This window comes from Ptychodera flava, chromosome 20 (genome assembly GCF_041260155.1).
Source record: "Ptychodera flava strain L36383 chromosome 20, AS_Pfla_20210202, whole genome shotgun sequence".
Classification (NCBI taxonomy): Eukaryota; Metazoa; Hemichordata; class Enteropneusta; family Ptychoderidae; genus Ptychodera; species Ptychodera flava.
The window spans coordinates 22719093-22732885 of record NC_091947.1 but is presented as its reverse complement, the minus strand read 5'-3'; the positions used below and the strand labels follow the sequence as shown (position 1 = coordinate 22732885).

The 13793-nt window shown below is 36.8% G+C and overlaps 2 protein-coding genes across 3 annotated transcripts in view; one reads left to right on the top strand and one right to left on the bottom strand.

Moving 5' to 3' along the window:
• Positions 1–8266, bottom strand: part of LOC139120336 (Fanconi anemia group I protein-like) — a 70681-nt gene extending 62415 nt beyond the window's left edge. The window contains exons 1-9 of one of the 2 annotated variants that reach the window (XM_070684669.1): positions 8129–8266; positions 6467–6608; positions 3068–3274; positions 2670–2755; positions 2067–2192; positions 1734–1775; positions 1323–1446; positions 880–965; positions 386–512 (exon numbers count right to left, since the gene is read on the bottom strand). In XM_070684669.1, the coding sequence (XP_070540770.1) occupies positions 386–512; positions 880–965; positions 1323–1446; positions 1734–1775; positions 2067–2192; positions 2670–2755; positions 3068–3274; positions 6467–6553 (885 nt within the window). In that variant the 5' untranslated portion in view covers positions 6554–6608; positions 8129–8266. Of the gene's footprint in view, positions 1–385; positions 513–879; positions 966–1322; positions 1447–1733; positions 1776–2066; positions 2193–2669; positions 2756–3067; positions 3275–6466; positions 6629–8128 lie in introns of both variants that reach the window. The other variant, XM_070684670.1, reaches the window with a different exon arrangement.
• Positions 8267–8538: 272 nt separating this feature from the next.
• On the top strand, positions 8539–13392 carry LOC139120339 (CCA tRNA nucleotidyltransferase 1, mitochondrial-like). Its single transcript, XM_070684675.1, has 6 exons — positions 8539–9113; positions 9737–10001; positions 10592–10718; positions 11060–11253; positions 11690–11931; positions 12253–13392. The coding sequence occupies exons 1-6, from the start codon at positions 8865–8867 to the stop codon at positions 12514–12516; spliced, it is 1341 nt and encodes a 446-aa protein (XP_070540776.1). The 5' UTR covers positions 8539–8864; the 3' UTR covers positions 12517–13392.
• The last annotated feature ends 401 nt before the right edge of the window (positions 13393–13793 follow it).

Below are 13793 nucleotides of genomic sequence, written 5' to 3'. Positions count from 1 at the left end.
ATTGTAGATTTGTTACCAAGTATATCATCACTTATATGAATTGACCGCTACAGACAGACATTCTGGCATTTATCATTTTTTTAGCAGTGATTATTACTGGAATGGGTCACTGCATGTGACATGATTTTTATGGTTTGCTCTAACATACCGGTATAGAAATGAACGAAGCACCATTTTTGTAATTCTCAAGTGAGTATTTTTCTGAAAGTCTTGTCACATATTTCAAACTAATATTTATTTATTTTTGTATATTTACTATTGAACTCATTGGAAATCAGCCCTATCACACCATTGAATCTGTTAGTCTGTAACAACAGCAGTAGATTGAGATTCTACTGCTAGAAGAAATCACATTCTCAGTGAGTTTGATAGATTTTGTATTTACCTTTAAATATTTGATAAATTCTCTGCCAAGTTCTTGGTCTTGTTTGATAGCAAATGTTATGTGTAGAATAATGGTACCTTCCATGTGTCTCAACTGTTCAGATGACACAGTGGACAAATCATCATCCCTGAAATGTCCCAAAATAAAAATGATGTGAAGTGCTATAACTGGTATACTGCAATTATAATTATTATTATTATATTTATTATTATTGTTGCAATTATTATTATATTTTCTTGGGGAGAGGATGGATGACAAATAATCATCAATACAACAAACAGAATTTACTTTACACACAAGGGCCAAGATTGCATGACAAGTAGTGAGCAGTTAAACAAACTCTAATCCATACATTCCTAACTATGTCAGTAAAATATATACATGGATTCTTGAGTCCATATCAGACTATGAACCAACTTAACATATCCAACGTGATACAAAAACACCAGAAATAACGCCTTTTTGAAATTGAAAAAATTGACAAAGTTACCAACCTTTGGTCTTTGTTTTGTTCTCGGCATATGTTGTCCTGTTCATTGAAAAAGCTTGATATTCCCTCTAGTACCAATCTCTTATGTCCCTGGAAAAAAGTATAATCTCTCCCTTTTTAGTTTCTTTCCCATTTGTTTCAAACTACTAAATCACAAAAGCAACTTTAGATGGCCGGACAACAAGTCAGTGACTTCAGGATGTTCACAAATTTTTCTGATAGCATTGGCTGGTCTGAAGTGCATATTTAGTAAGCATCAAGTTCTTATTTACAATCAAAGGATAGAGATTGCTCTTCACAATATTCTCTAACATAAATGATTATGTGAAAATATGCTCAATATCTTGACTTTTGTGTGTTGCGGCTTCTCCTGCTTCAGTGGTAGAGAGAAATTCAGCAACTTGTTGATACTTGTGATGATGAGTGTTGAAAAATACCCAAGTTTACCTTTGTAGACAAAAGCAAGAGTTGGTAGACCAGTGGTGGCAGTTCCTGTAGCTCCATGGTTTTGAACATTCTCAAAATCTTATCAATAACAAACTTGAGTTCTTCAGGACTGAGAGGAATATCCCTAGAAAATTGAAATTGTAATACCAGTAACAAAATATCATTCCATATCAGATGATAAAAATGTATAAAATTGTGGTTTTATCATATAAAAGCAAAAAAATTTCACAGCTCACAGATTCTTTTAACTTTGTAATCATCTGATCAGTGCTCAATTTGATAGTATGACTATCCCTACCAAATGCAGACTAAATCTTGAACTATGCACATTTGAAGGATTTGCTCTCATGTTATTTTCCTTTTGATAATTTCACATGAAAACCCTTGTATCAGTTATTCTGTACAACATACCTGAACATGGCAGCTAGATGAATCACGCAGTCAGCACCCCACCTGTAAGTATTTCCAAGAAAAACACAAATTAAGACCTTGTGTCCTCAAAGTTTTGTCCTGGTGACTGGAAAGCTGGATATATACTCTCATTGCTGACCATAGACAGATATACTCCAGTAATTATGTGTTGACTACAACAGTAGTTAGATCTTTATAAGAAGTGAGGATAAACTGTTCTCTCTTGCTTTGCCAATTTTTAGTACTCCCAACTGCCCCTTTGTGGCAAACTTGGAATCAGCTGGTGAAGAATTACTATGCGACTCATACAGGTTGAAACTGGCGATTACTTACTTGCTGGAACAGAGGGTGTTCAACACATGGCTCTTGTAATCCCCACCTGTCATCTCACTGTTGCCATAGGCAACTGTCTCCTTGGCAGCCAGCGCAGATAAAATCTTGGGGAAGAGCTCAAATGCCCTGTTTAACAAGATAGTATAGACAGTATGAACACCAGTCTTGTGTTGTTTGACATAATAAACAAATGGTTACATTTATGATGCAATGATTCAAAAGTCACACCAGGTTGTCTGCATGTTGATGATTTTTTGAGGTTTCTCTTCTGTGATACTTCTCTTGCAAATATGTCCGATCTGATGCCTGACCTGCATCATAGTTATTATTATATTTATTTATACAAAGTGTATTAATTATCGCTGTTCAGGTATGCCAATCTGATGATAATAACTAATTATCAATGTAAAATATGTATGTCCTAAAATTGTGACTTAATGAGACTCCTGTGTCACTTCAACTTGATCAATAGTACTCTACCATCAGGGTCTATGATTGTACTCAACCATTTCCATTTTTTTGTCTGAGTATTGTACATCTCTTCCCATACCAATTCTGAACATGATTATTGTTACATTTAAATCAACATGACAAGTAACTTACTTTCCATTGGTAATTTCCCCTGCTTTGATGGAATCCACATAGAGATTGGCCAACTCAGCTAAACTCTTGCCAGTAAATGAATCTGCCTGTTGGATTAAAACAGCTGATGGTTTCTTGGCGAGCATGGCATATCAGAATACAAACTAAAACACTGTGTCGCTAAATACATGTAGGGTGAATAAATCTACAACATAGGGCACATCACATTAGCGACTTGTACTAATTATACATTGCATAAAACTATAGGTTGCAATTTTTCCTGAAATAATATTTCTATTTGTAATACTGTTTGTTTTCTTCGTTTTCTCTGAAAACCTACAAGCACACGGACGGCAAACAAATAGTCTGTGGGCCGACCTTTTAACCAAAACACATGATGCAAGTTTAACATTCCGTACCTCCATCAAGAGAACTCCAACCATTTCAGATGCTGTGTTGTTGCTAAGGTTGCTGCCAGACAACAGCTTGATAGCTTTGGTGTACATGCCAAGTCTGTGAGAGATTCCCTGTGTGGTTGTACATGGTGATCCAGACAGTACTGCTCTGAGTAAGGCTACTGGATCACCTTGTCCTCGGACTGCATAACTCTCAAAAGTTTTGGTTATCTGAAGATTAAATAATGTATAGAATAAAGTTTTGGAGACAGGGACAATATTATTAATTTACACTAAGTCTTATTCTGCCAGGCCTATCACGGGTTCTCAAAAAATTTTGAAGTAGGCGGAAAATTCAGAAAAGTAGGCGGTTAGCTTCTGTGTGCAACCAGGTTCCCGGGGCGGGCGGGGGGGGGGGGGGGGGGGGGGGACAGTACTGAGCAATTTCATGCATATACAGTGTATAAAAGGCTGTTCCAACATACACACGGGGGGGGGGGGGTTCAGGGAGGGGATGCCCTCCCTGTGTGCAAGAAATTTTTAAAATTTGAAGACATTTTGTAGTAATTTCATGCATTTTGTACTGTATGGAGTGTCGGTGTAAGATTGAATCCCTTTCTGTCAAAGATCACGGGAAACAACTGTCTAGAACATATGGTGACAGAGCTTTCAGCGTGTATGCCCCTAAACTGTGGAATAGTTTGCCACCCGAACTTAGGATGATAAAGAAATTCGCTCTTTTTAAGAAGTCTCTTAAAACCATTATTTTTCGTCAATGCTACTGTTGACTTGGATATAATTTTTACCTGCATGTTTTATAGTTTATTTATTTTTTTATCATTTTTAGTGAAATTTTTTAAACTACTTTCTTTGCTGTTTTTAGGTAGGATCCTTTAGTCTAGATTTTAGCTTGCTTGATTTTATCGATTGTTTTTAATTTCACTCTTTCCTCTGTGACTTATTTTGTATTTCTGCGTTAATTTTAGTTCTTCCAGTAATTTTCTGTAATGTACAGACCACTGAGACAAGGTGTGTAGTGGTCTTTAAACAATAAATTATTATTATTATCATTATTATGAAAGACCATTTCAGCATGAGAGTGTTAAGGATTATTTTTAAATTGAAGACATTTCTGAGTAATTTTATGCATTCTTATACAGTGTATAAAAGGCTATTTCAACATACACACAGGGGGAGGGTTTCCCCGTCCCTGTGGGCAAGAATTTTAATTTTGAAGACATTTTGGAGTAATTTTATGCATTGTACAGTATTAAAGACCATTTCAGCATACAGAATAATCATTATCATTGCCAATTACAACATGTTTTCAAGGGATAAAGTTTTAAAAAAGTCAGAAAAATTAATTGATATCACTCGGGCCTGTCAACTGCATTCAGTTGACAAGGATAATAGCAAAATTTCACCAGACTGTTGTGTAGAATTATATTTAGCTCATGACTTGAACAAACATTTGAAATACATCATAGAATAGGGCCTAGGGTTTTCACAACCCAGATAACGATCCGCTAGAATCCTGACCAGCCTGGCTGTACAAAGTGTTTTACTGATTTAAATAGACTTGATTGAAGATACAGTAAAATAAAAGAGTTTATTCAATTCAATGAATTATAGGAACACAATTTTCAGTGATTTTAATTCACTGTACTAATTTCACAATAAAACGAATCGCGAGCTGATTATTGATTTTTTGCTGATGTTGAATATAATTGAAAAAGAGAGCTAAATTTCAGTGTTCATGTTTGATAAAACCTCAAACTAACGACACTGAACGCAATCCTGTACTACACCGTGTGTGTACAAAGCACGGTAGTCAATTGTAACACAGTACACACAACGCGATATCCGGTCGACCTGAAATTTGACACTGTGATCGACGTAGCGACGTAGCGAAAAGTGAGACCAAGTAATTTTTGTTTATTTAGATTTGACTAAACCTCCCAAAACCAACAGACAAAGTCAGAAAATCAAAGTTTTCAAGCGTCGACTTTCTCTTCAGCGATGCACACAACCACGGCCCCTCCACAAAATGCGATGTCGATCGACTTGAGTTGAATATTGACATCGTGATCGACCATGGATAGATTGACGTGGCGTTTCGAAAGTATGAAAAATGAGACTCAGTAACTTGTGGTCGCTTTAGATTTGATCAAAAACCTACAAAAGTCAAAACCCATCAGACTAGGCCCTACTCTTACGCAGAAAACCAAAGCTCTCAAGCGTCAACTTTCTCTTCCGGGTTTGAGCGAAACAAAAGTCGGCTTCATTCGGAAATGGTCGGCTATTCGCGGGCATAACGTAATTGTATGTTAGACCAATTTTCGGCTATACCCGATGTGAATGTCGGAATAATTCGGGCTGTGATAGGGCGAGCGAGGTTGCCCTCGAGAGCGATTCCCAGTGTATAGTACAACACGTTCGCTGATTGCGGTACTACAGTGATAGCAACAAGTTCACGCGTAAATTGCTAGAATACATATAGCCACATCGGCACTTCTGAAATATAATCTGCGGCTTGCAAGACCACCAAAAAATCTAATTATTGTTATCAAAACCAGAATTTCCGGGCCTGAGAGCGAAACAGTGCTGAAAAGTAGCCGGCCAAAATACGAAAGTAGCCGGTCAATTTGGCCGGCATCCGGCTAAAAATGAACACGCTGCTATCACTTCCCCATCTGCAGAGTCAGTAAATTATGATAGTAGAAATTCCACCTGGCATAATATCTTATAGCAGGTTTAGTTATTAAAAATCAATTTACATTTTCAGAGGCCTTCATTGAGGGCCTCTGAATCATAGAATGTCCCATATGTTGCATTTTAACAAAAAATTGAATATCTGAAGTTTTAACATTCAAGTTTTTGTTAAAGTGCAACGTATAGGACATGTTATGCCTCACTGGCTTTAACTAACTTGACCTGATATTGACATATGAAGCAGGGATGTAAGAATGTCTCTTTTGTAACTATTTGACTTTTGAAAGTCATTGTGCCTTATTTGGTTGCATCAACCAATGCCATTGCCAGTTTCACAATGACTGGTAAATGCTTGGTATGTACTGTGCCAATAGGCAAGATCTATAACATGAGACCATTACTGGGTTGATTTTCAAAACCAGTTGAGCTCCAACTCTGGTGCAAATGGTGTCACTACTCAGTCAGCAAAATTCTCTGTAAACAGTTCAGATAATCAGAAACAGCATTTTACACCATTGAAATTGCTACTTGCTTATTTGTACACAATTGACTAGGTCCAAAGGCAACATTTCAATAAGTGTGCTGGACCACGGTCCCTCACGGTCCCTCTATCCTATGGATAGAGGGACCGTGGCTGGACTTAAGAAATGTAACCAAAAAAATGCAAACACAGGAGATTACAGCTGAGAGGATAAAGTAGGAATGTTTTACCTGTTCACTGTCAATGTCCTTCAGGAAATTTGTCAGCTTGTCAGAATCACCAGCTTCAGCAAGTTTCAGTAGTTTTTGGTGGTCCATTCTTCTATGATACCATCACCAACATAAATGTGTCTTGTCGGGTAGCAGAGGGATACTTGGCAAAATACAATGGTACTAATATTTAGAATGTTGATAATGGCGGAGATAGTTTTTCATAAGTACTAATGATTATTAACATCATTTTAACACTAGAAACTCTGGAGGCAATTCATTCTCTGAATTGATAAATATAGAAGTGATGTTAGTAAATGTTGTTTTAAATATGCGCAGTCCTTCACATTTTTTCATGTCAACAAAGGTTCTGAACTTAGATTAGTGTAAATTTTGGTTTTATGAGCTTTTGTCTTAGCACTTGAAGAGGTTGGTTAGTTTGCTTTTTGAAGGGCCTTTTGGTGGCTTATACAATAACAATAACAATAATTTACTTTTCTCAGTTACCAATTTTGTAACATCCACATCATAATTATTCCGCATTGTCAATATGATGTTAAAACAGGTCCAATAATCAGTATCATGCAACCAAGCAAGGTAAGTAAGTTACCACTGGACCAGGTCCAAGAAACAAATAGAAAATGATTTAATGAATGAAAAATCACATAGTAAAGCCTGTATTTACAGAAAATACTGGATGTATCATCGTCATTATATTGCAAAACAAAGTCTGAAATGTGTTTTCTAGGGTTTGTCATTGCAACAAAACAGCGTGTGAAAAGTTTTAACTTGTCTTTTGTTATGTGCTTTCATCATGAATGTTGGTAAAAATATATTTGCGACCCTATAGGCAGTGTCCCGCTTGAGTATATCAGAGAGAATTAAATTTTCCAAATTTTGTTGATTTCAGACAATTTTCTTACTTTTGTAAGCGGAATATGTTTGTGTCCCAATTGTTACTGAATTAAATTTTTTCCCCTTTTGTTCAAAATACTATCCTTCATATTACCCCTGAAACCAATAGAGAATGGATTCATCTAGCTGTGGGTCCATAGCTGTGGTGTTTTCAGACGATATTCCTGCCTTTTACGGGCTGGTTTTGACTGTGGTGGCGGGGTTAAAATCATAAAAGTCAAAACCAGCCCGTAAAAGGCAGGAATCCCGTCTGAAAACACCACAGATATGGACCCACAGCTAGGATTCATCACGCCCATGAGTTCGCAAAGCACAAACTCTATAATTTGTCTCTGCAAAGGCTTGAGGATTTCCAGAGTCAAAAATCTTTGAAGAACACTGATTTCTGTCAAAACCAAACACTTTCTACAAATCAATGGGCCAAAAGTACAGATATGGGTCAAAGGTCAAGTTGGTGTCAGACCACAGGGCCACGCAAGGATCAAGATGCCTACATTTCAACAAAAGTTTACGGGTCGAAAGTCAATATATGAAAGATGAACGAGTCGCTTTCTACCTTAGCTGTCGAAAGGTGGGGGGGGGGGGGGTTCAAAACCGCGGTGCCATCATGGAGCTAGGACCACTGTGCTGGGAGCGACCTCTTCCTCCGGTTTCTGTATCCATGCTATATCGGAGTCCCCTTCATATGGAAAACGTTTGATTGCAAACTTTACATGTATTCTAGGGCGGTTACATAAAAGAGTATTGCCAAACAACGTTACAACTTACCAGCTGAATTAATGTTTGTCACGATTACATTCAACTTGGTCACAAAATTTCACGCAGACCTGGTGTTAATCCCGACAATTGATGCGACAATTAGTCGGAGTTATTTTGTAATAAAGTGTACTGCACCCGAAATTCGCGCCACAATAAGTAGCTCATACCATTATTCAAAAGGGCAAGATAGCTTTAAAAAGTCAACGTCGAAATGCTGATGATGAGAATATAGTTTCAAAAGTTCCGGATACTTATGACATTCTCAATAATATCTCCCTGGAAATGAAATGGAATATTAATTAGTTATTCTTTTCATTGTAAATGGTTTTTAAATAACTTGTCACTCACTACGTGATAATGGTTTATACCAGGTCACAGCAGTCCGTTTCGCCAATAGTATTCTCTATATTCTCTGACCTAAGGGTCAAAGGGATTTCCCAAATATGGCCGCTTGATAGCCCTCAACACGCATCAAGGCCGCTGTTGAGCAGTAAAATACACGTGTTTAAGTTTTGAAAATGTGCGAAAGTTGGTTCTGTGGTTACTTTGCAAAGGAATAATTTGTTTTTCACATTTCGAGTTATCTTAAATCAGATGACTCGTGTAACGCGGCACTTGTCTCACCTTTCCTGAGACGTACGCTGGATTTCGTCGTTCACCCAATCGATTTCGTCATCCACAGGGTACACCTTATACATGTCATATCTATTCCAAGCATCAATATAGACGTTATATTATGTGACAGATGCTTTTCAGGACATTGCATGTGAGCATCAGGAGAGGGTTTATCTTGCAATCTGTTAGACGGTACTCAAACTGGAAAATGGCAGAAGCAGACGCCCTCCATTGCGCGAAGAAGATCAAACTTGACGTCGATTCACAAGAGTTCAACTCCATGTTTACCCCCGAACTGAGGAGACTCGCTGATGTCTTCAAACAGCATAATCATGAACTTAGAATTGCTGGTGGAGCCGTTAGAGATCTACTCATGGGCGTGAGTGTCATTGATTATTACAGTGATCTTTGTTGCCCAATAATATAGAGCTTTCATCTCTGAGTAGACTGAAGAAATGTACTGCACATTTTGTTCTCCTCACAATCACTATTTCCCCTGGAGGCATATATTTTGGCAAGACTTCCTTCAGACCCCCGCGGGGTCCTTTGAGAAGACATGCCAAATCTAAGCTTGTAGGGTTAGGGTTAGTTAGGGGTATGGCGTTAATTAAGAATTTTCCGATCTGGAAATGAGAAATTGGGGAGCAAAGGAAAGTTTTTTTCTGGTTTTGTGAATGGTAACTATGTGGCACATCAGACATGACAGTTAAACTATCCAGGACTGAAAGAACTACTTTTATAAGCAGTAAATAATAATAAGTAAGAATAATTTCCAGATCATTTGGTGTGATGGAAGAAATTGACTTTTAGTTATCATATTTAAAGAAAAACATTGTGGATCATTGCAATTTTTGAGTGACAGAAAGGAATTCATTTTTATTCATTTCAAAATAATTCTTTCTCCTGCATATCTGTATCCCAAACATAATAGAAGTCTAGAACTGATTTTTTTTTGTGCATATGAATGAAGTAACTGACTTGTGTTCACTTTTTCATCCACAGAAACAGCCACAAGATGTGGATTTTGCAACAACAGCAACACCAGCTGAAATGAAGGACATGTTCGAAAGTGAAGGAATTAGGATGCTGAATACAAAGGGAGAGAAACATGGCACAATAACTCCAAGAATAAATAATATGAATTTTGAAGTAACAACACTGCGAGTGGATGTTCTGACTGATGGAAGACATGCAGAAGTGGAGTTCACAAGAGATTGGAGAATAGACGCTGAGAGGAGAGACTTGACAATCAATTCCATGTTTCTAGGTAAGACTAGGGTCACCCCATATCATAATAGATGGCTTTCAAAGCAGGTTTTTATGCCAAGGGGGATTCAAGAAAGATCATGAAATGCTCCTCAATAGCTTTGAGAATCTCACTGATTTCAGCACATATGTTATCACATTAGAGATGGTAAATAGCATTTTTGACCCTAAAATATAAGTACAATCAAGTGTAAACAGTGTCCCTGAGGGATAAATCTTCCTGAGTCACATTGTTTCTTTGTGTTATCACATTATTACATTACAAAGGACAGAGACACTTCCGTTCCAGGAACTGAAATAAATTTCATGGTAGCTGGTACAATTCACCCATCCAAAAAATTAATTTTAAACTTGAGAATTTATGTGATTATTTACATCATTAAAAGAATTGCAATCGTTTAACTTTATGGAATAATATCTCAGTGGAAACAGTAACATCAATAGGTCATGCTAAGAGGTCAGTGTCTGGTGCCAGGAAATCAGACAATATGCTATACATAATCATTAGTAGATGTGTCAACTATTCATGACCAACAGTTTGAGCTAGGTGATGTCTTTTTCATCTGTCACATAATTTATCCTCCTCAATAGGTTTAGATGGAACTGTGTATGATTTCTTCAATGGCAAAGAAGATCTTGAACGACGAAAAGTAGAATTTGTAGGAAATGCTGTCACTAGGATACAAGAAGATTACCTAAGGATACTTCGATACTTCAGGTAGCTGGTCAAATGACATTTGTTGACAAATTTTATAGTCTCTTTTGGTAAATATGAAGTAAACAAAAGAAGTTTCTTTTTTTTTCAGGGAGAATTGGATGGTAAAATGTTGCAAATTTTCTAAATTTCAAATTCAGCCATCAGTAAGTTTTTGGTGGTTTGAAAGCCTGGTAAAATTCTGGCCTGACTTTAAAGGAATCTAACATTTTATTTAGCTGAAAAGGGCATTGTACAAAATTTCTTTAAATTAGCAACATTTGCAACAAGCATCTGAAAATATTCTTGTGCTTTGCAATTTCTAGAAGTCATTTGCTTGACAATGTTTTACCTGATATGTGCAGATTTTATGGCAGAATAGCAGAGAGCTCAGATGAACACAGCCAACAGACACTGACAGCAATCAGAGAAAATGCAGATGGATTGGCAGGGATCTCTGGTGAACGAATCTGGATGGAACTCAAGAAAATTGTGGTTGGTAACCATGCTGCCAATCTTATGAGGTGTATGTATGAGCTTGGACTGCACACATTCATGGGTTAGTTTTGGTCTTTCATCTTCTTCCATGTTGACTGTAGATCTTGGTCTTCCCTTCTTAACCTGTTCACCTCCATTTCACTGTGAACACATCCACAATCACTATGGAATCCCAAATTATTCAAATTGTTGATAAATTCAAAACACCAGTGGTGAAATGTGAGTTTGGTGTATTAATTGTCATTTTGAAGTTTGAACTAGAAAAAGATTTTGTTTATAGGCTAATTGGTGATGTGAATGTCAGAATGACTACTAACTTTCTATCTTATATACCCAAAACTTTTAAGTGACACAGAATTTGAAGTGTATTTAACCTATAGCTTGGCTTACCAGTTAGTGTTTCTAATCAACTCACAAAAATTCTGTGTTACGTCTGAAAAATGTAGGGACTTGGTGCTCATTATAGGTACCGTTTAAATTCCTTGTTTTCATTTCAGGACTGCCGGAGGATGGTGACTTGAATGAATTCCAGACAGTGTGCAATAGGTCTCTTTTGTTGAGTCCAAACCCAATGACAGTCGTCAGTTCACTGTTCAAAAATGAGAAGGGTGTCCTTGCCCTTGACAAAAGATTAAAAATTTCTGCAGAGGAGAGAAAGATAGGCTTGTTCATTGTGGACAATAGAAAAGATGTCACTCACAAAGAACCACTGAAACCATACAAGGATATGATTATAATGGTGAGTAGATATGAAGGAAGAAGAAAAGACTTATTCCTGTACAAGGGTGTGTTTGTTTCTTCCATTGTTAATTATATCTCAAATGAGAATTATTTTTTCTGTATTATAATTTCTTTTAACAATATTATTTCACTCTTCCCATTTTTGTCAATTCTTTCCATCCAACAGAAAGCCTTTGATATTAATATAGTTTAACTGGCTGTACATTCATAAATCCCACACCAATGCTCTGTGAATTCACAGACAACCAAATGAAACATCTAAGCCCCCTTTTATTGCAGATGGTTATTCTAGACATAAAACATTCATCTTGCTTTGCAGGGATCAGTAAGAGATCCAGACACACGTTCCAAAGTGGTAGAGTTACTGAAGTACAAGGGAGAAGCTGAAATGCTCACGGAAATAAAAAACTGGCAGATGCCCAAATTCCCAGTGTCCGGGAAAGACTTGATAAACATGGGAATAAAACCAGGGAAAAAGTTTGGAAGGTATATCGACAGACTGCGAGAGAGCTGGAAAGAGAGTAATTACACATCAACAAAGGAAGAACTTCTACAAGAAGCAGAGAAGTTTAAATCAGAGTAGACGGTCTCTGTGGGTTTCTTGTGAATCTACTATGAATTCTGCATTTACTGTGATGAGAACACTCCTTGTTGATGAAACTGAAACTTCAATATTTTCAATATTTTTGCTTAATCAGCTTTATCTTTCAGCAAATTGATTATCTTGACACAACTTTCTGAGGAGAACAAGAACTAAAGTTGCATCAGTAGTGGATGTCAACAAGCACTAATGCAAGAACCAGGGATTGAGGACTGCTTGTATATTTCAACCCAGTTTATTCAATACTGTGCCTGGATTGATATGGTTTTATTGTGTGATATGTTGGGCATATTTTAGGCATAGTGTTTAACAACCTTCACCTCAGCCAGAGGATAAATCCTAATGTTATCCTTCAGAAGGAGCTAATTGCAAGACACACGATATCTGGCAATGTCAACTTAGGAACTCTTAGAAAAGTATTGTATGTGTTACTTGTTATGCTCAGCTCAGTGAAGGGATAGATTGATGAAATGACAGTTTGTGGACTCGGAACTTTCATACAGTAAAGAAATGCTGCTTACTGTTATGTTACAGAACTCTTCAAATGCAAATGAACAGGGAAGGGAAGAAAGCAAGAGAGAAAATCCTCCTTTGATATTTTCTATATCCTGTTTATGTTTGAAAAACGTTATTCATGATGCATTGTTCAGAAGCATCATTACCTGGAGGAGTTTGCCGCACTGAAGTTTGTGAAGACAGTACTCAGGACATTTTGAGAGCTAACAGCTTACTGCAGCTTTACCGGCATGGATTTCCTGGTCATTTGTGATTTCATGCAGGCAAATTGTGAATTTGTGACTTTAACAATTCTTCGAATAAACCTAGGAAAACTCTAATAAACAAGAAATGTTGAGTAAACTTTTTTTCAGGTTTTTTTTCATCATGCTTGTATGGTGTGTGTTCCAGCCATTTGAAAAAACTAAATACTGCTACACAGAGACAAATGCTTGTATTTCAACTCTCTTGACGGATGCAACAGCCAGTTCTATTTTAACCCTTTAAGTGCTCTAATTTTTTCAACAAAATATTTGTGCAATTTTATTACTTTTTTACAGATTTTTCTGTAATTTTTGATAATTGTTGACCAGATGGATTTCACTTTTCATTGAGCAGAGTTTTTTATCAGAATTTGGGGAGAAATCTGGAAAAAATTGTCTGGATTTGATTAAATAATTGTACAGGATAAATATTTGAATAGGCAACAAAAATTGACATTGGCACTCAAAGGGTTAATGAAACTTGTATACTTCTTTCCTCTG